The sequence below is a fragment of the Apium graveolens genome, chromosome 10 (genome assembly GCF_009905375.1).
Source record: "Apium graveolens cultivar Ventura chromosome 10, ASM990537v1, whole genome shotgun sequence".
In the NCBI taxonomy this organism is placed as follows: Eukaryota; Viridiplantae; Streptophyta; class Magnoliopsida; order Apiales; family Apiaceae; genus Apium; species Apium graveolens.
This window is the reverse complement of record NC_133656.1, coordinates 101,792,488-101,813,291: the sequence shown is the minus strand read 5'-3', so window position 1 is coordinate 101,813,291 and position 20,804 is coordinate 101,792,488. Positions and strand designations below refer to the sequence as shown.

General features: G+C 40.8%; 1 protein-coding gene across 3 annotated transcripts; it reads right to left on the bottom strand.

The window, feature by feature from the left end:
* Nucleotides 1-348: 348 nt before the first annotated feature.
* On the bottom strand, nucleotides 349-7,595 carry LOC141690145 (hydroxymethylglutaryl-CoA lyase, mitochondrial). 3 transcript variants are annotated; one of them, XM_074494805.1, is made up of 9 exons: nucleotides 7,452-7,581; nucleotides 6,328-6,520; nucleotides 5,611-5,803; nucleotides 5,234-5,413; nucleotides 4,048-4,128; nucleotides 3,808-3,971; nucleotides 1,933-2,069; nucleotides 1,238-1,353; nucleotides 349-870 (listed from the first exon to the last, which is right to left on the bottom strand). In XM_074494805.1, exons 2-9 carry the CDS (start codon nucleotides 6,492-6,494, stop codon nucleotides 631-633), a joined length of 1,278 nt encoding a protein of 425 aa, XP_074350906.1. In that variant the 5' UTR covers nucleotides 6,495-6,520; nucleotides 7,452-7,581; the 3' UTR covers nucleotides 349-630. The 3 variants fall into 3 exon arrangements, with proteins under 3 accessions (XP_074350906.1, XP_074350904.1, XP_074350905.1); XM_074494803.1 differs by lacking the exon at nucleotides 7,452-7,581 and adding an exon at nucleotides 6,582-6,812 and having other exon boundaries at nucleotides 6,328-6,505; XM_074494804.1 differs by having other exon boundaries at nucleotides 351-870; nucleotides 6,328-6,505; nucleotides 7,452-7,595.
* Nucleotides 7,596-20,804: the final 13,209 nt, after the last annotated feature.

Sequence of the window (20,804 nt, the reverse complement as noted above, 5' to 3'; positions counted from 1 at the left end):
CCGTCCCGTAATACATTTCCTATATTGATTTCGAACACTATTCATGTTAAGCGATTGACTATTAATTTATGTCTAATCTATAAGATCAAATATAATTATGAGTGATCTCGTTGAATTCGTATTTATGAGTAATTTAATACTATGAAATTTTTATATTTAATACTAATACGAAATTAAAGATATTAACAATCAAAAGTGTGCATTGGCAAACGTGTCCAACACAAAGAGGAAACGTTTTTAGGGACGGAGGGAGTATATAAACTTTGGGATTTTTTATGATGTGCACAAGGGCACACAATAGTCACTAACTCCCATATAAATACTAACTCCCATATAAATGAGTTTGTCTTATTGGTGATTGAATAATAAATATTAATAATGAATAATAAATGTTAATAACCTCTGCATTCACATCAATTCCACCAATAAAAAAAACTCATTTTTATTGGAATTAGTGACTAATGTATGCCTACAAAGACCCCTATAAACTTTTACTCTTGTCTAAAGTACTGATATCTCCACTTGTGCATCTATAAATGTGTAAACCTGTGTATTTAATATTTATATTTCATTTTTTGCAAAAGATCGCAAAATTTACTAGAAATATTGTTCCTGCACAGTTTTGTATTATCAGGCCTTCGCAGTAAACCGGCTTAAAGCGATGGCAGTTTTTGAACCCGAGGGCCGGCCTAAATGTTTGCTTATGAACTCCCCTGCAGACAAGAGCTTCCCAAGATCAACATTAGTTTTTATGCCCAGACCATGAAGCATGTAGACAACATCCTCTGTTGCAACATTCCCGGAAGCTCCCTTTGCATACGGGCACCCTCCTAAACCCGCAGTAGAGGAATCCACAACACTGATTCCCATCTGTCACAAGGAAATTGTTCTTCTAGTCAATAAAATTTCATTGATGTGGTTGAGAAGTTACTTGTTTTCCTCATTAGTGCAGAGGAAATATACGTTAAAATAAAGGCACGGAACAACAGATTCCTTTTCTGATTGTTTTGATTGTAGATCAGTAATTTTAAGAATGCTCCTTTTCTTTTAGAAGAACTATAGTTTTCATTTCAAAAGATGGTAATGGCACATTACCACAAACAATTGGCCATACAATTCAATGTCATGCCTCCTAAAAAGTAGGGTCTTTATCTTGTAAAATTAATGTGGTTTGACACTTCATATAACAAAATCAGAATGGATTCAGAAAAAGAATATAGTTCAAGGTATAGCTCACCTGGAGGGACATTAATATATTCGGAAGGGCCTGTCCGTAAGTGTCGTGGAAATGCACAGCAAGCTTCTCAACAGGAACAAAATCCATTACGGCTTCAAGCATTGGAAGAACAGTACCTGTAACATGTGAATGAGGAAAAGTTGAGTAACAAAGTAAGTGCAATGAGGCATTTTGGTAGCACGATTAGTAAAAAAAATTTACATTTTTGCGTAGATTATATGAGAAAGAAAAATTACTCAGTATATAAACCCTCCATTAAATGTTGGAAAAATGCAATGATATTAAAAGAATCTTTTGGACATAAATTTTGTTTCCTTTCCACACTTTGCATTCCACAGGTTTAAACTGGAGATCATTTCTTCTGCTTACGAGTGGATGCTCGTTCATTCCTCCCGCAATCCATATTTACCAATATGATCACTAAGAAGTTAAATATCATATTCTTTCACTTGACAAAAAAAATCATATTTATTCAGCGTCACCTACGCCATTATTCTCTTCCACGTCTGACTAATTTATAATTTCCATGCCTACCTCCATCTCATTCCACCCACCGAAACTGACTACAAGTCTTTATTCAGTAAGCAGCTAATGACATGCCAATTGCCATGCCACCAGTTATATGGTCATAGACCAAAGAATTCTAAAAGTAATGAACAAATGTAAAATATAATTCATAAGGTTCTTAGCATTACCAGGGGTACCAACTCCTATTGTATCAGCAAGCGAGATTTCGTAGCAACCCATACCATGAAGTTCTTTAGCTACATATGCAACTTTTGATGGTGGGATTGCTCCTTCATCTGGGCAGCCAACAACACATGATATGTACCTGAACATTGACAAACCATGGGTTGTAAATATATTTTGTACTATATGCTGCCAACATAAATACTGGAGTTTGTTCAGTAAAACCCAATATGGTGGTATGGGCCTTGGAGGATTCAAGAAAAAGGATTAATTTGTCAAGTTCAAAGGAATTTATGGGCTTAAAGTGACAAGTTTCACTTTTTGTATTTTCAGTCTTTAATGACCTGCTGTGTGGTACATTCTATCAACCTCAAGTATCCATGTCATAAACTGGACAATGGACATGGGTGCAGCAACGTGATACACTGACTTAAAATGATTCAGGGGAAGAAAAATGACCAGAAACCACGCAAGCTTCAGGTCCGTGTTTTGGTTTTGGAGCATGTTCCTGAGAGTGTTTGGTTATATCTTGGAGTTGTTCTCCTATGTGTGTATACTAGGTTTTCTGTCTTTTTAATATATTATTATAACATGCTGCAGGTCCCCATTTCCCACAAGAAAAAAATAGTAGTCGCTTTTCAGGTCTGCGGTGTACAGTGAAATAGTTAGACACTTTCATACATCATGTCATGCATATGCCCATCTGCAAGTTTCAATGCAGTTCTATTGCTTCTATTTCAATACAAAACTTATTATGAATGCAGATCAGTTCATACAAGAAACATGATAGTGTTGATTGTTTTTAATCACAAGAAATAGGACATGATCGTGTCCACCAAAGTCAAAGTCAAGTACTAGTACAACAGCTAGATATGTTAAAAATGTATCTGTTCGTACGGAAGAAATTAGGAACTGTTTCACCAGGGTGCCTATTTTTTAAACAGTTACTGAAAGTAATAATATTAAAGAACAAGAGATGCAAATCAATTTTTTATCATTTCTAAAAGGTTATAATCATGTCAATCTTGAAAAGAAAGTCCAATTTTTTTATATAGAAATGCAATTATTTAGAAACGTAATAAACTTTATGCAAAATTGCAGATTAGTCACAAAAATATTACAATTCGTATATATACAAGGTGCCACATAAATTGCAAAAGTATATTTGAACAACAAAAAAAAAAGATGAAGCTCTTACGAAGGTAAATGACTTGTTAAACATATATACATGCTGCAAACTCAGCGACCCAAAATTTCAATTTGGTAATATCACTAATATGCAGTTTACACAAAAATTATAAACTGAGCTGCTAGATGGTATTCACACTGATAACAATAAGGCATCAAACACATTAAACTATTCACGCTTGGCAAGCATGACCTTGCGCCTCTCAGTGTATCTGTGAAACTTATACTAATAAAAATTACAAGTACTTAGATATATGCAAACTTATCCACATTCTAAGTTTACTTAAATGATAACACATAATATTATAATAATGTAATGTAATATACGTGACACCTAATTTTATTACTTGGATCTTGAAACAAAGAAAATCAGCAATGCCAGCAACCGATTTATGTTTTTAGAGATACCATTATAAATAGAGTTAGCATGCACCAACTACTTTCTCAATACATAGTTAGTTCCGTATTAAACAGACCTCCAACTTAAAATTTAAAATTTAACACCCTTATACAGAATAACATTGTCTGTTACGAAATCTGCAAGAGTTTTTCAGCAAAGACCTTCGAATGCTATGGACAGGAAAAAATACCGGCTCTGATATACATTAGAATGCGTCCTCATTTTCCTAATAGAAGCAAAAAAAATGACAATGCAATGGTTACTTATGTTTAGTAGTGGAACTAGCACATACCCACGAATAGGAACTGAAAGCTTTCTGGCAGCGTCAGCAACAACACGATAACGTGCAAGACTTTCTGCAATACTACAATTAATATTCAACTTGGAAAAGGCTTCTGAAGCCGATGCGAAGATAGCTACTTCCCTTGCACCGGCAGCAACAGCCGCTTCAAAGCCCTGCAAATTCTTAAGAGCGTTACGAATTTAATTGAACAGCATGTCAGATACTTTTCTGAAGGGAAGCACGACTTACCTTTAGATTGGGTGTCAAAACAGGCAGTTTAACAGCTTCCAAATTTTTAACTGCTTTCATTACATCTTTTGCATCTGCTAGCTGTTACAAATGCCGGAGAAAGAAAAGGACCATGAGCAGTAATATGTCAAGCTTTATGAGAATAGATGCAAAGACAATAATACAACACAAAATTGAATTTATGAGAAGAAACATTAACATAGAAAAGGGTCAAAGCTCAACTTCTCATAAAAAAATGCAGTGCATGTTAAATAAAAGTTCAATTAGCATTGAAACAAGAGCCCGGCCAGGTTAGGATACTCTAGGATCAACTGAAACACTCCTTATTTACAAAATCCAACACCTCTCCCGCACCCCCCAAAAAAACCCATCATTGTCAAAATTTAAGTGAAGTAACTCTAAAATATGTATCAGTAGCAAATGCCCAGAAAAAGGAGATTGATCCTACAAGACTTTCAGAGAGGTATCCGATGAAACGAAGTTCTAAGAAGTTGATTTCAACGTGTAACATCAAAATATCAAAATATTATACAAAAATGCATTTTCAAGCTAACAATCTATTGTACGATAATAACTCAATTATCTTATGTGAAAATTCATGTTGCCCAGTGGCTCAAGACACCAGTTAACTTCAGAGGTTATAACTTGTGAGGGACTTGCTTTTATACAAAGAATTTGGCCTTGGGTGAGGGACTAGATGGCTCTGCTAAGAAATTTTACTGAACCAGACTCGAAATTAATTCTGTTCCGTTCTACTTTCATTCTTAGGTTGAGTGTACTCATCACTGTCACTACAATTCACCAAATATGTTTTACATACACAACGATTTTTTTAGAATTGTCTATCAAGATTATGTCAAAATTGAATTTTGACTTTGTTACAACTTGTTACTTTTGTTTGTGCACCACACACACACACATCAAATGAAATAAATTAGCTAGCAATAATTTTGAATGCTTCAAGTGCAACTGAAATACTCCCCTTATTTATAGAACATAACCCTCCCCCCTCCAAAAAAAAATTAAAGAAATTTATATAAACTCTTAAATATATAACAGTAGCAATTGCCCAGGAAAAGGAGATTTATTTTGCAAGACTTTTAGATAGGTATCAGACAAAATAAAGGGCACTTTAATTGATATGTTGATACAACACCGAACAACAGTAGACCGAAAGGCATGTCACCTGAGGTACCCATTTTGGTGAGACAAAACTTGTAGCCTCGATAACAGATAAACCACTGGAAACTAGCCTACGAATTAGTTCAACCTTTACAGCTGTAGGGACGACAGTCTTTTCATTTTGTAAACCATCTCTTGGACCAACTTCCACTATCTTGACATAGTCTGGTATACCTTTGCACACCTGAAGCATTCCACCAATTATCAATGACCACATCTAATGATATGTATACAGGGGAATACACAATCATACACTAAATAAAAAAAATTCAGCCACAGAAACATGGTAAAGCCTGGGCTCCACTATCATATATATTGAGAAAAAACTTAAATTTAGTTGAGTACTTGATTGCAAAAAACTAAAGTACACAAAGGTATTACCTTATGTACAATGTTCTTGATGCCTCTACCATTTATGCCATATGAGTTGTGTTGATGATTCGGAAAATATGGTAAATCACATTCAATCCGGTATCTACCATTACTGTGGTCTAAACATGAACTCCTACAAGAGATCTCGTTCTGTGTACGGCTCCAGGTGAAAGACTCTCTTCTGTACTCTTCAAAATCTTCACTGAAATATATAGAATCCTGTCAGAGTTTCTTAAATTTCTAAAGGGCCAATCACAAGGAATTGCATAGTGACTGAAAAAATTAAATAAAGGAAGTTTTAGGACACAATGAGACCAGAGCACTAGAGATTCTGATCACTATCCCTCTGAACAGCAAAGGTTAGTTAAAGATGATATAACATAAGCAGCTGACAAGTAAAGATATTATCTCCTTCGTGTCCGAATATACCTCTACGATAATTCATACTCCCCTCAAAATTCACTCTATTTACAAAAGAATGGCTGTTTGCAACTCCTCTTTGAGGCTTCAAGTTATCAGAGAGATTCAACTCATCTTACTATAATTAAATCAGTAACATTTTCACTAACACTAACAATACAATATTACAATCTATTGTTTTTTTCTTGCTTTGACTCTTTGGAAAAGTTGGTCTAGGTGACGCGGCAAGAGATGAAACTTTTTCATTGCTAAAAGAATCTATGGGCACAAGCAGCAAAAAGTAACAGCATTGCCAAGACATTTTACCTGCAGCTATTGGATGAGCCAGAACTTTTTCCTTCAATCCAGGACTCTCCCATTCCACCATCCACTCCTCTAGGACTGCAAGAAGTAGATCTGAAACTATTAAGTCGCTCAATAGTGCTTAGGCTTGGCAACTTCTCCAAACCAAGGGGCTGCTCCAAACTTGACATTTTACAAGTGGCTGCAATGGAAGGAACTGTAAGAGAAGTACAACAACAGTATTAAGGATTCCAAAAAAATGCCAAACAGTGCTTTACTTGTCCACATCTATAATTACATGTCCTTCCCTTAACCTTCCAGTAAAACAAACATGATGAATACCAATAGCCTATATCACAACAAAGGAAGACCTTCAAAGCCGAACAAATGGAATGTTTCTAAATTGAGCATTTACAACATCCATATAAACCCATGGCAACAATCTCAACCATGTGTGAGCATTCGCATGCAACAAACTGTGAGAGACTGAGCAGACAACTATGAGGGCACTTGGATCACGGGACTTGAACCCGGCTAACGGTAATGGGAATGAAATTACACAACAAGAATGTTTTTGAAATTCATTCCCATTCCCGTTAACCAACTGCAAATCCAAATGCCCCCTACGTTTTGAAATTTTATCTTGAAAAGAAGAAGAGAATTGGACATTTCCATTCAAAATTTTAATCAAGTAGATATCAACAAAAGAATATAAGAACCTTCAACCGAAAGAAACTACTAGTAGGTAAATTTAGTCCAGCACAATGTACTCTTGTATGCTTAATGATTGAAGTCTTAAAAACAACAAACATGGTACATCAATATAACAATTCTCATCCAAGTACAAGAACACAAAATCTCCTAGTTGTGCAATATTAAAAACCCACATTAGATCAAATTAACAACATATTAATCATTTTCATCAACACAAGAACTCAAAGAATCATTTTTTTAAAATACACATTAAATTAACAACATCCCAATCATTTTCATCAACACAAAGACTAAGACAATCATACTTAAAATAATTGTTGATCAAAACAGAGCATAAAATTTGATCACCCAAAAGAAGAAAAGTCAAATACACTAGCTATCACGATCATAAAAATTCAAGCTGTAAATTAGAACAAGAAAGTTGAGAACTTTACCTAATTTCAGCTTATTGAGAATATCAGGGAGAAATGGGAAAGAAGTTTGACAAAAACAAGGTAGAGTTAGTACAACATATACATGTATATAAAGATGTGAGATGTGAACTACTACTAAAACTAAAAGTCTTGGTTGGTAGTCAGTAAAAGAGTCTTTGCCAAGTTTGTGGTGGACATGCATATAACATTTGTATGGTGTCACATTTTTATTGTATTATTTAATTATAAATTTATCAATATATTTATTGTAGATGGTAGGTTCTTTTCAGTTGGAAGTTGTCACAATTCCTAGTTATTTCTATTTTCCAAAACCGAGCAGAAAAAGACAAATATCACACGGAATTACACACTTAATGCCAATTGTATTGCTCTACCATCTCCCTGCTTTGTACAGAATGCGCTTTTTTTTGTTAAGTAAACTCAGGTACACCCCTGGATTGAGCATTTCGTAAGGACGTCTATTTTCGTAAGGACGTCTATTGTTCGAAACTCGTTAAATATAAGGTAAATGAATGAGTGTGTTTAACCGTCAATAATTAAACTAGCATAATAACCCGTGCGAATCGCGGGTCATTTTTTAGAATTTTTTTATGTACCATACAATTATAATTTTTTTAGTTGTTTTCTTATTTATAAATGTTGTACAATGTATAACGTATATCAAATACAAGTTGATTGTTTATTGTTCTAGGAAGAATTTCGTATAACAGTGTTATGGAGGTTGATGGTCGGAACAAGGAAAAGTTGATTGTTTATTGTTATAGGAAGAATTTCGTATAACAGTGTTATGGAGGTTGATGGTCCGAACAAGGATCAAGGACAGTGTTTGAAGGCGGAGGAAGGTTGTTTTGTGGTGGTGGCTGAACTTGTGACAACCCTGGTCAAATCTCGAGTCTTTTTCGAAAACCGGGTCAAGTCCCAATTCCGAGTCCGAAATAAGTCGAAGCATATTGTCCCGAGTGCAGCCAACTTGGGTTACGACAAACCCACCACATGCCCCCAAAAGATCATAATTTGTTGGTGTACATAGTAGTAGTGTTTTGCCTTATAAACTGAACAGAAATCTCAAATTTCCTCGATGTGGGACTGGGGTGTTACAAACTCCCCACTTAAACTCTTGATGTCCTCGTCAGGCCCGAACAGACAGCCTATAGGACCAAGATCGTACATCTCTAGCCATTGTAGGATAATACCGGCTGGCTTCGTGTCCCCACCTCCGGACCTCTTGCCATTGTGGGATAATACCACCAGCCTTCGTCTTCCCACCTCCGGCAACTTGATGCATCAAGCTTTCGAGAGTCGACTCTGATACCATATGTGACAACCCGGGTCAAATCCCGAGCCTTTTTCGAAAACCGGGTCAAGTCCCGATTCCGAAATAAGTCGAAGCATACTGTCCCGAGTGCAGCCAACTTGGGTTACGACAAGCCCACCACAGGCCCCCAAAAGATCATGATTTGTTGGTGTACATAGTAGTAGTGCTTTTCCTTATAAACTGAACAGAAATCTCAAATTTCCTCGATGTGGGACTGGGGTGTTACAGAACTTGTATGTTGACTCCTTAAGAAAGAATAGGGTTTTTGTTATTCTCTATCAAGTGTCGACTCATATATCATACAAGTGCCTACGTACCCTATTTATATGGATCAAGCCCCATGTAGTTCTTGGGGAACAAGTCACGTAGGCTAGGGTTAGGGTTCTTCAACCCGTGCCGCCCAAGCCCATGATAAAAGTCAGGCATTCAGCCAATTAGTCACGTAAATCTCGACCGGCTCCAGACGCTTCCTACAATCTCGCGGCATCTCCGCATTTTTCCCGTAATTGTAGGAACAACCCGTGTCAGCCCCGAAATCTACGAGCAACTCAGTCATCTATGAGTCACTTTCCATGTTGCACACAAAGTCTTTTAATGCGGGCCGGCCTGGTTACCGCGGGCCGGTCTGGTTACCTCGGGTCGCACCGCCTTCCTTTCTAATTAATAAATATAATATTTCCTTCGTTTTCATAAGATTTGGGTTCATGGGCCCAGCCCGCGTGTGGGCACCTGAGCCCAGCCCGCGTGTGGGCACCTGAGCCCAGATTACAAGTGTGAGCCCAATTCTCATGTGAGAGCCTATCGGCTCACATGTTATGAGCCCAACTCGCATGTGCTGGCCCAAGTCATATTAATCCACGATTCTAGCCCACACATGAGAGCCCAGCTATTTAATGTTCCAATGGGGACCTGTTTAGGGCCCATGACCGAAAGCGGGCATAACAACTAGCCCCCAAAATTCCTGGCCGCATCTTGAGGCTAGGAATTTTCCAACATTAGCTTTTTATGGCCCCGCAAGTGTGAGTCCACGAGGTCGCATATTGCTGCCTCGCATGTCTTTCAACAGTCATCTATCTTAAACCCATGACAGCTGTTGGACAGCTGGCGTAGGGATTCGTGTCGTCCCTTGAGATGGTGACACGCGTCAGTGGTCATTTCTCTCTCCTATCCCCTATAAATATGTGGGATTTCAATTCATTTCTTCACTTTTCCAAGAACAGTAACAAATTGCTGCTCATTTTGCTCAAGGATCTACCACGACAAAAACTATCGTCATCACAAGGACCGTCTACCGGCGATGATATTCTCCGGGAACAGATTCATCAGGATCATCCTATACTTCACCTACAGGTACCCCTTTGATCTTCAATCATTCATATCCATTCATGTTTGTTCATATGCACCACGCGAGCACACACCACCTGTTCGATGTGAGCCCACACACAATCACGAAACGCGATGCGAGCCTGTCTACCTGCATAGATACTTAGGTGCGACCCCGTGTGAGACGTGAGGACACTTAGGTGCGACCCCATACTTGCTTCTGCTTTTCTTAGGGCCACACACTAATATTCGCCATCTTTTACAGATGTCGGGTGCGTCTTCAGCCCGCTCCTACGGATCATCTCGCTCTTCTTCTAGCCCGACTCGTTCCTCTGCCAGCCCGGCTCGCTCTTCAGCCACTCCGTCTCCATTAAACCAATATCCACCTGAGCAGCGAGGCTCAAATGACTTCCAACGCGAGCTGACCTCCCTCTCTGGCCGTCTCAGCCAACCTAGTTCTCATGGCTCTGCTATCACCCCTCAAGGGGCCCTGAACATTGTTAGAGTTGAGAACTCGATGCGAGCAGGTGACTCCGGCTCACTAGATATTCACCTTGACCCTAACCCTGAAGACTACACCACGGAGAAGAATATTTATGATTGGAGAAACAGGCTTATGGACCTCTCTAAGATACCAGCTTTCCTCGGGGTGGAGGAACTCTTAAACCGCGAGCCCGCTTCTTTGGACAAAGAACAGGATGAGGAGATTTTGAGAGAGATGGTTGAAGAGAGAGCGGCCCGTCTTAGGCAAGCTGCAGCCAATGACCTCGACCCTATTCATTTCGACTCGGAGTCTACTGACAGCGACCTGGGGAGCGCCTACTATGACACTAAGAAAGGGAAGGAGCCTGTTCCCACACAGTATCCCATCTTGGGGCTCGAGGGTGAAGAAGACGACTCGCGTTGGTCTTACAATTCCTCTCAAAGCGAGGAGGTGGCAGATATTACAAGTCAATTTAAGATCTGCAATTATAACTATGTCCCCGCAGCTTCTCCTGAGCCTTACGTGCCTCCTGCCCAGCCCGAACTTGAGGGTGATGTTATCTTCAGAAAGCAGATCATCCCTGATGGGGAGGAGATTTCTATTACGGCCGAGGAGATAAAGGTGCTCGCTTGCCGCGACCTTCCCACCTCGCTTACTCAGAAGCATTTGGTCGAGCACATCGAGCAGTTCCAGCTCGAGGGTCATGTTGTCCTGCCCTTTCCGCACATGCGATGCTATATATTCAACCACCATGAGAATGGAGGCAGGGTGCCTCGCATGGTTTTGTCCACCTTTTTGCTAAATCTAGGAATCTCTTCACCCCTCCATCCTTTCATTAAGGACATTTGCGAGTACTACCAGCTCGCACCTCTTCAGATCAATCCGAATGGATACCGGGCCGCCCTACTATAAATCATGTACCATAAGTGTGGGTACCCTCCTCTAACCGCGAGGCAGCTAGGTTATTTCCTCAACTTGAAGCACTCGCCAAACGACTTTGGGTATTTCTACCTCTCTGTCTGGCCATGCTTCAACAAGAAAAACCTTATCCACAACGGGCCGAGCAATTCAGGGAAGTGGAAGAGCCCCTACTTCTATATCCACGAGGTACCTCGAGTCCAGACTCACTTCTATTATAACCCATGTAAGATAAGTTATCCCTGGCCGCATTCCTTTTCTTCACAATAGTTCTTTCTTAACAATCAAATTATTTTTTATTCATCTCTAGCCACCCTGCCTCGCATTGTCCTCACTGGACAGGAAAAGATAAACACGGATAGCCTTCTAGGACTTCCCAAGGCGGACAGGGATATCCAAAAACTCATAACGACCTCGAACCTTGTCGCGTGTGGGTTTTTGAAGGAAGGAGTGATGCTGACTCCCCAAAAGAAGAAGCCAAAGAAAAGAGCCAGAAAGGGTAAGAACATCGGGCCCGCACATGCGAGCCCGTGTCCTCGCATGCCTATATTTCCTGCACGCATCTCACATTGTATTTTAATTTTTTGCATTTTCTATCTGCTCGCATCTCCTCTATCCATTGTATCTTGTTGTGACTAATGTATTCTTTTATTGTCTTCTTTTCAGAAATGGCCATATCCCCTATTCCATTCATGGAAGAGGCTGAGCAAGCCGCGACCTCAGGTCCAGTTCAGCCCGTGGCGACGACCACAGGGGCTCGCTCTCAGTTAATCCTCCAGCCCACATGACCACTCTTACGGAGCATCTCAAGAGCGGAGGGCCCTCTCCTCGGCTGAAAAGGCATCGAGGTCCTAAAAAGGGAAAAACCGGTGAGCCTGACCCAAAAAAGGCTGCTCCATCTGATGCCCCTCTCCTTTTGTCTTCTTCTACCAACACGGTCGTGACCACATTCGGCCGGCTCGCTCAGGCTCACATCAACGACCATGATGTGAAGAGTTGGACTTCTTCTTCTCTTGAGGCCAACAACGATGCGCTGACCCGGGCCGCGGCTGAGGTGTACTACCGTCAGCTGTCTAGGGCTCGAGAAATACGAGCCATCAGCCAAACCAACATAAAGCTCGACTCCAAGGTCAAGTCCCTTTAGAGCAAGGTTAGCGAGCATGGGCAGGAGAAAGTCACGCTTGTGAACAACTACAACCAGAAGATGTTTGATCTGTCCGCTACTCATGAGAAGACGCTAAGGGATCAGAATGAGGCTCATGACCTGGCCGCGGATGGGTGGAAGAAGGAGAAAGAGGCCCTCGAGGAGAAGGTGCTCGAGCTAGAGGGGTCAGTTTCTGCCTTGATTGCGGGTCGTGAGGCCGCCCTCGCTGATGCCAGGAACCTAGGGGCTAGGACTTCATGAAAATCTTTATCAGCAAGGTTCCTGACTTTGATTGGGGTGCTCTGGGCACTGGTACAGCTAGGCACGCCGAGAAGCTGAAGCTGAAGATGGAAAGGGACGCTCAAATTGCCGAGGAGGCCCGGCTCGCAGCTGAGCAGGCCTGAAAAGAGGCAGAGGCTGATAAGCCTTAGTTTAATTTATTTTTGAAGATAGAATTTTGAATGGGTAAGCGGGCATCCTACTCGCCTCGCATATGTATTTGAAATATCCTGCCTTGGGGAATAACTTATTTATAACTTGCTTGTATAAATTATCAAGTCTTTTGTGCCCGCATTTGTCATTATTGTGTTAGCTGATTTTCTTTATTTTGTGTAAACTTACCGTGCCCCTACTGACCAAAAGCTATCATAACCCTGGTCGTGTATGGCGGGCGTTACACCTTGACAGCGTGCCGAGCCCATCAGCTCGCATCATGGTCCAATCAAGTAAAATCAATGATAATTTTTAATTAAAACAGGCTCACATCATTGCTAACTCACAAGTGTTGCATGTGTACTTGCATTAGCGAGCCGGGCCCATGGGCTCACATCTTGTTCCTATATCCTCTCCTCGCATAATATGACCCTGGCCATATTTGATAGAGGTCTGGGCTCCCCGGCCTGCACCCTCTAGCACATGTCGCCTTGCGAGCCAGGGATTTGGGCTCGCATCCCGGTCATTCCTAACTTTTAAGTCAGTTAGGGGGGTTTGTTGGCGCCTCTTTCTACTTTCATAGTTTTATCTTCATCTTTAATCCGTTTTGTGCTTATTATTTTTCCAAGCGGGCCGAGGCCCAGCTCGGTTCACAGACTTGCTGTAAAACGGGTCAGGGCCCGGCTTGACTTATGATTTTAACATGTTAATGAAACAACTGTTTTGTCCTCGCATGGGCTCCCAAGGATGGGCTCCCCTGCTAGGTATTTTAATCTATTAACATGAGTTAAAATATCAAGGCACAAATAAATATCAATCGTTCATTCATAGATAATGGAAAGTAAAAGGATTACATGCTTGTAGTCTCAGGGAGGCACCTATATGACACTACCCCTTGAGACTTAAGAATAGTTTAAGATAATACTAAGTCTGAGAAGAATAATATTACTGATAATATTTGCAGAGGTGTTCCGCGTTCCAGGCTCTCGGGATCAACTTGTCTTGCATATCATTGAGGTGGTAGGTTCCCTCCCAGAGCACTGATTTTATCTTGTAGGGGCCTTCCCAATTTGCCCCAAAGACTCCGTGGCTCACCACCTTGGTGTTTGGCATGACCCGGCGCAGAACCAAATCTCCTACCTTAAAAGCCCGGGATCAAACCTTACTGTTGTAGTGCCTTGTTGTCCTCTGTTAATATGCTGCTATCCTGATCTGAGCATCTTCCCGAGTTTTTTTGATCATGTCCAAATAGAGCCGATGATTGACCTCATTTGCCTCTGAGTCATAATTGTCCCTCCGAAAAGAATCTGCCCCTACTTCAGCGGGAACCATATCTTCACACCCATATACCAAAGAAAATGGGGTCTCTCTAGTTGTAGTTCGGGGGGTCATGTTGTAAGACCATAGGACTTGTGCGAGCTCCTCTGGCTGTGACGGCCTCAACCCCGGGGTCAGGAGTTGACGTCATCCATAACACAATAACCAACATAATAAAATTCATTCCACTGATAAAACATAATTACGACCCCTCTTACCAAGATCTTTTATAGGTTTAAATATGACTTATGTTATAATTTACCACAAAACTAATTCATTACAACCACTTTGACAATACTATCTTAATACAGCAACTCAACAGACCATTTCTGGTCTGACACAAGTACCTCAGAGGAGCCTGACACGGAAGCAACTGGAACTCTGCCCCAACTACCATGGAAAAAATCTCCTAGGTATCTGCAATACATATATAAAACATTTTACAAGGGTGAGCAATCAATTGCTCAACAGTACCACTATTTGAATAATAATCAAAAACAGTTTATGATGAACACTTATAGGAACACAAATCATAACTCGTTTATAGAAAACAAGTAAAACATGTATAAACTGGATATCAATAACTAGCATGCTCTGTAAAATAATAACATAAGTTATGTGCTATGTAAATACCAGAGTCAAATTTTAGCATGTTATTTTCATTTTCAAATCATCTGTTCCATTACAGGAACCATAAAACCATTTGTCTCGTTACGGGGACCATTAAATCACTTGTTCCGCTACGGGAACCTCAAAATCACTTATTCCGCTACGGGAACCTCAAAATCACTTGTTTCGTTACGGGAACCTCAAAATCACGCTCAAATATGAAAGTATTGGATGATCCCTGGTGAGACAGCTGATGAGGCTATCTCCATAGGATAACTTTATCTTGGCCATCCTATGAAACTTGTTCCGGAACTCAGAGACTAGCTAGGTCCCTATCACGCTGGGCTAGTGGTTAAAATAGGGTGCGCAACCACTTCGTCTCTTATGCTATCTTCTGGGCTGTTACGGGCCCTTGTGCACGCTCATCCAATTATCTGATCAATTTTATCCAGTTTTCCAAACCACTTACCTATCTCTTTTCAAAATAATTCTATCACAGCACATATTCCAAAACATTTTCATTTTATTCAAAGTTTAGAGATAGGTACTTTGAGAAGTTACTTTTCCCCCAAAACAACAGTTAACAAATCAATTTGAATCACAGGGGATACGTAACTTAAAACGTTTTGTTCCAGTACTTAATTTAGATAAACAATTATTCATATATACTGAACCGTAAAAGATTTGTTCAGGGGTACTTGCCTTGTAGAGCTTTACAAATATTATCGATTGACCTTGAGCCGACACGGACACTCAGGTTTTATCGCCTAACCACTAGATCACCCTATTTGGACTTCAACACTCAGGTTCTTCGATTGGAACCTTACTGAGCTCATCGACTGCCCACTAGGCTATCTTTAGACTAACGCCAACTCTTGGGTCTTCCGACTATAACCTACAGAGTCGAAATACCCTAAATTAGATGTCCGAATATGCTTGACTTATCCTCACTAACAGTCTACCCGTACGTTAACAAAACCCGACTCGTAACATTCTTAATATAATAATACACGTATCCACTAGGGTTCACGTCCTCGAAAGTCGGTTCGATGTTCGTTTCCAGAAAATATTTATACTCGTCATTTTATGATATTAGGGTTGTTGGTTTTGGAAAAATATTTCATCACGTCGTACAATCAAGTTTCGTATAAAATACATAAAAAATTATATATCCGCTCGACGTCCCGATAATCACCGGATACGCTTCCGTATTTCCGTAGTTCGATTTTCGGGAAATCGGGCAGCGTCTCTTTTGTTTATCGGACTACCCGTCGAAATAATTCGACGTCTCAAACACAACCAATCAAATACACAATTCAACAATCACATGTAGAATACAATTTATTTACCCGACCTTGATGTAACATAACAAATTTTTCATTCCGAAAATTAATTTACGCACTAAGTATTATTTTAATAATAATTGTACGAATTAAATATTAAATAGTATTTTATAGATATAAGACTCAGAATAATCATAACGGTCCACCGTCGGCTCGCCGGGGCTCATTGTCGACGGCAAAAAAATTTGCAGGTACCCGATTAATTTCGGGTTTTCGTCGCGAATTCCACCAATTATTAATTTTGGAAAAATCGAAAATAAAATTCGAAAATCAAGAATAATTCATTCGAATTTTTATCAAGAAATTAACAAGCAATTCGAATAATCCCCAAAAGGACAAATCTAATTTACACAGCCATATACAGAGACCATACCCAGATGAGCACCCCCACGCGCCACCGCCCTCGGCGGAAAACGGAGAGGGGCGGCGGTGGAAAAAGAAGAAAGCAAAACAAGACATATGCACATACAATATACATACAACACGCAGCAAACCTCACCCAAAACAAACTAGTTTGTAATCAAAATAAAAAGAACATAATAGAGGCAATGGCGATACCGAGGAGAAAAGGAAGAGAGCACCGCAACTGGAGGAACATGACAAGAGATATTAAGAAATGGGGGGTAGAACAGGGGTGGGTCGTTTCTGTTGTTTTATTTTATTTATATTTTTTTCTGTAACAATCCAGTAGCAACACGTGTATAGCAGTTTGTAAAACTTCTACACGTATCAAGAATTTACCACGTATAATTATTTCTGCTTACAAGCCTCAATTCTGATTAGCATTCTGCATTTAAACGAACTAGGTTGCGCATAAAATAAGCTCTGAAAATTACCAAAATAGTCTTAAAATGTTAAAAATATCCCGAAGTTTATTAAAACATAAATTTTGTAATTTTAAAATAATTTCTGAAACGCAATTTATACCCGCCTTTTCAATTAAATGAATTAACGCGCGGGTGAAATTAATCCCAAAAATTCCCAAAATAATTTTAAAATTCTCAGAATATTCCAAACTTAAATAAACTAAAAATTTCATAATTTTTGAAATATTTTTTATTTTAATATCGAATTTACATTAAAATACAATCAGAAAATCATTCAGGGCTGAATAATTAATGAAATATTGGTTTCTCAATTTTTATAAACTCCTAAAAATAATAAATAAAATTATAAAGTAATAAAAATGATTTTTAGAGATAACCAAAGTATTCACAAAAATAAATCTTAAATATAATCACTTTTAAAATACAAACCAAACAACACAGCTCAGCAATTAACTACAAAATTGATCCACAAACACCAGTAATTCATATAATTAATAACAAAGAGATAACCCGTTGACGGAACCCATATACATATTTTATTTATTGAATTATTTAGTTATTTAATTATTACAGAAATGTACGAGTCGTTATACTGGCCATGTCCCTTTTTTCTCTTCCAGTTTTGCCTTCAAGGTGTGCTTAATGATTTTATTAACAACCTATGTCTACCCATTGCTTTGGGGGTGGCAAACTACACTAAAACTCTTCTGAATTCCCAGCTGCTCACAAAATTCCCGCATTTCCTTTCTATCGAACTGTTTCCCGTTATCAGATATTAACTTGTAAGGGATGCCATAGCGGCACACAATGGTCCTGTGCACAAATTTCTTGAGCTTTTTTGCCGTGATAGTGGCTAGAGGCTCAGCCTCTGCCCACTTAGTGAAGTAATCTACCACAACAACCGCATACTTGACACCTCCCTTGGCCTTCGGGAGTTCTCCAATCAGATCAATTCCCCACATAGCGAAGGGCCAAGGGCTCATGAGTGATGTGAGAGGATCCACGGGGCTGTTATAATATTTGGCATATCGCTGGCACTTATCACATGCTCGGGAGAATTTAAAGGCATCTTTTTTAGCGTTGGCCAATAGTAACCTTGACGGAGGATTTTCTGAGCTAGAGAGCTACCCCCCGAGTGATTGCCACAAATGCCTTCGTGTACTTCCTTTAGGATATAATTGCATGCATTCTCATCTATGCACTTGAGGAGGTGTACACTGAACCCCCTTATGTATAGACCCCATCATATATCACGTAGCGGGTTGCCTTATATTTTATTCTTCTCGCCTCATTCTTTTCGTCCGGGAGTGATCCTTCTTTTATGTAAGCTAAGATAGGTGTCATCCATGTGGGGCCGAGGCCATCACTAAGGCTGCCCACCTCATGCTTGGGCACACTAGGCTGCCTCTGTATATCAAGGGGCACGACCCCTAACAGAGTGGCCTCACGGCGTGAGCCGAGTTTATCCAGCTCGTCTGCGCCTTCATTCTACCCGCGCAGAATTAGTTACAGCCTCACTTCGTTGAATATCTCAATTATCCTCTGTGCACACATCAGGTAAAGCTCTGTTCTTGGCCCCTTAGCTTGGTACCCCCCCCCCCCGTTTATGTGATAGACCATGATCATGGAGTCACTAAACACATTCAAATTCTCCACCTTTATTTCCAGAGCTGGCTTGAGACCGTTGATCAGGGCCTCATACTCAGTATCATTGTTGGTTGCATGGAAGGCCAGATGGGTCGCGCGTCTGATCTTGTGCGCCTCTGGTCTGATTAGCTCAATTCCAGCTCCTGCCCCATCCCTATTAGAGGCTCCATCCACAAATAGGCTCCACCAGGGGCACTATTTTGGCTTTCCAGCCCGACCGCTTCTGCACTAGGTATGACAACAAGGGCTCCCTGCTCCACTTCTTGATGTGGAGGAAATTCCAGCACAAAATCGGCCAGGGCTTGGCCTTTGATTGCGGTCATGGGCTTATAATCCACCTCGAACTGGCCAAGCTCAACCGTCCACTTCAGCATTCGACCAGAAGACTTCGGTTTGTGCATTACTTGTCTGAGGGGATAGGAGGTTCGTACTTCTATCCTGTGCGCCTAAAAATAGGGCCTGAGCTTTTGGGAGGCCAGAATCAGAGCATATGCTAATTTCTTGAGGCTTGTGTACCGAGTCTCTGCGTCGGCTAGCCTTTTACTCACATAGTATACTGGGAGCTGGATACCATCCTCCTCTCGGACCAGTACCGCACTTACTGCAAAGTCAGAGACAGCCAGGTATAGGACCAAAGTCTCACCTGCCTTTGGGTTGGACAACATTGGAGGACTACTAAGATGCTTCTTTATGTGTTGAAAGGCTTTCTAACACTTTTCTGTCCACTCAAAATTCCTCCCCACTCCTTTAATTGCTTTAAAGAACTCCTGGCATTTATCGGAGGACTTTGAGACGAAGCGATTTAAGGCAGCCACTCGCCCTAGGCTTTGAACATCCTTCACCCGTCGAGGGGATCTCATCTCGAGTAGGGCTCGTATCTTGGCGGGGTTGGCCTCAATGCCTCTATGGTTGAAAATAAATCCCAAAAACTTCCCTGATTCGACCTCAAACACACATTTCTGGGGGTTGAGCTTCATTCTGTACTCCCTTAGGATCTGGAATATTTCTGATAGGCGGCGGACATGATCCTTTGCTTTCTTTGACTTCACAAGCATATCATCTACGTAAGCCTCCATGGTTTTCCCCAACTGATATTTGAACATCTTGTTCACCAACCTTTGATAGGTTACCCCAGCGTTAAGGAGCCCGGAGGGCATCTCGATATAACAATAGAGGCCCCGATAAGTAATAAAGGAGGTGTGCTCCTGATCTGGCCCATACATTGGGATTTGGTTATATCCCGAATAAGCATCCATAAAGCTAAGTAGTGCGTGCCCAGCTGTGGAATTAACCAGCTGGCCGATTCAGGGTAGAGGAAAACTATCCTTCGGGTAAACTTTGTTTAGGTCGGTGAAGTCCACACATGTCCTCCATTTCCCATTTGGTTTCTTGACAAGCACTGGTTGGCCAGCCATATGGGGTAGAAGGCTTCCCTTACAATCCCTGCCTCCATCAGTCTATCCACCTCTTCTTTGAGGGCATCTGCCCTTTCTCCACTAATCGGCCGCCTCTTCTGTCTGACCCCCTTCTTTTTCGGGTCCAAGTTGAGCCGGTGGCACATGACATTTGGGTCAATCCCTATCATATCAGAGTGTGACCATGCAAAGACATCCAAATTTCCGCTCAAGAGTTGAGCCAGGTCTTCCCTCAAGTTAGGGCTTAAGTTAGAGCATATTCTGAGTACCTTGGAGGGACCATTCGTGTCTACCAAGATTGGAATTGTGTCCTCTGTGACGCCAGCCCTCTCAACCATTGGGGGCATTCTTAGGTCTAAGTCTGTTCAAGCCTCACTGGTTTCTCCCACTTCCATGATTGTCAAATCTTCCGTGTCCTCGAGCCCAGGCTGGTGAGCTTGAACCGGATTTGCCAAGTGTTCAGAGGTCATGGTGACCGTGCGAGTGATTCCGTTGGGCAGATCCATAGTTGTTGTTGTTTCTTCGCGTGCCCACTTTACTTTCCTGAGTCTTGCAGCGATTTGTTCTGGGCTCTCTTCT

Bases quoted from the DNA above. Each gene is read 5' to 3' on its own strand.
- LOC141690145 (XM_074494803.1), bottom strand. The intron at 4,129-5,233 runs GTGACATGCCTT...CATTTGTAACAG, and splicing joins CACCAAAATGGGTACCTCAG to CTAGCAGATGCAAAAGATGT. The intron at 1,354-1,932 runs GTAATGCTAAGA...CACATGTTACAG, and splicing joins AATAGGAGTTGGTACCCCTG to GTACTGTTCTTCCAATGCTT.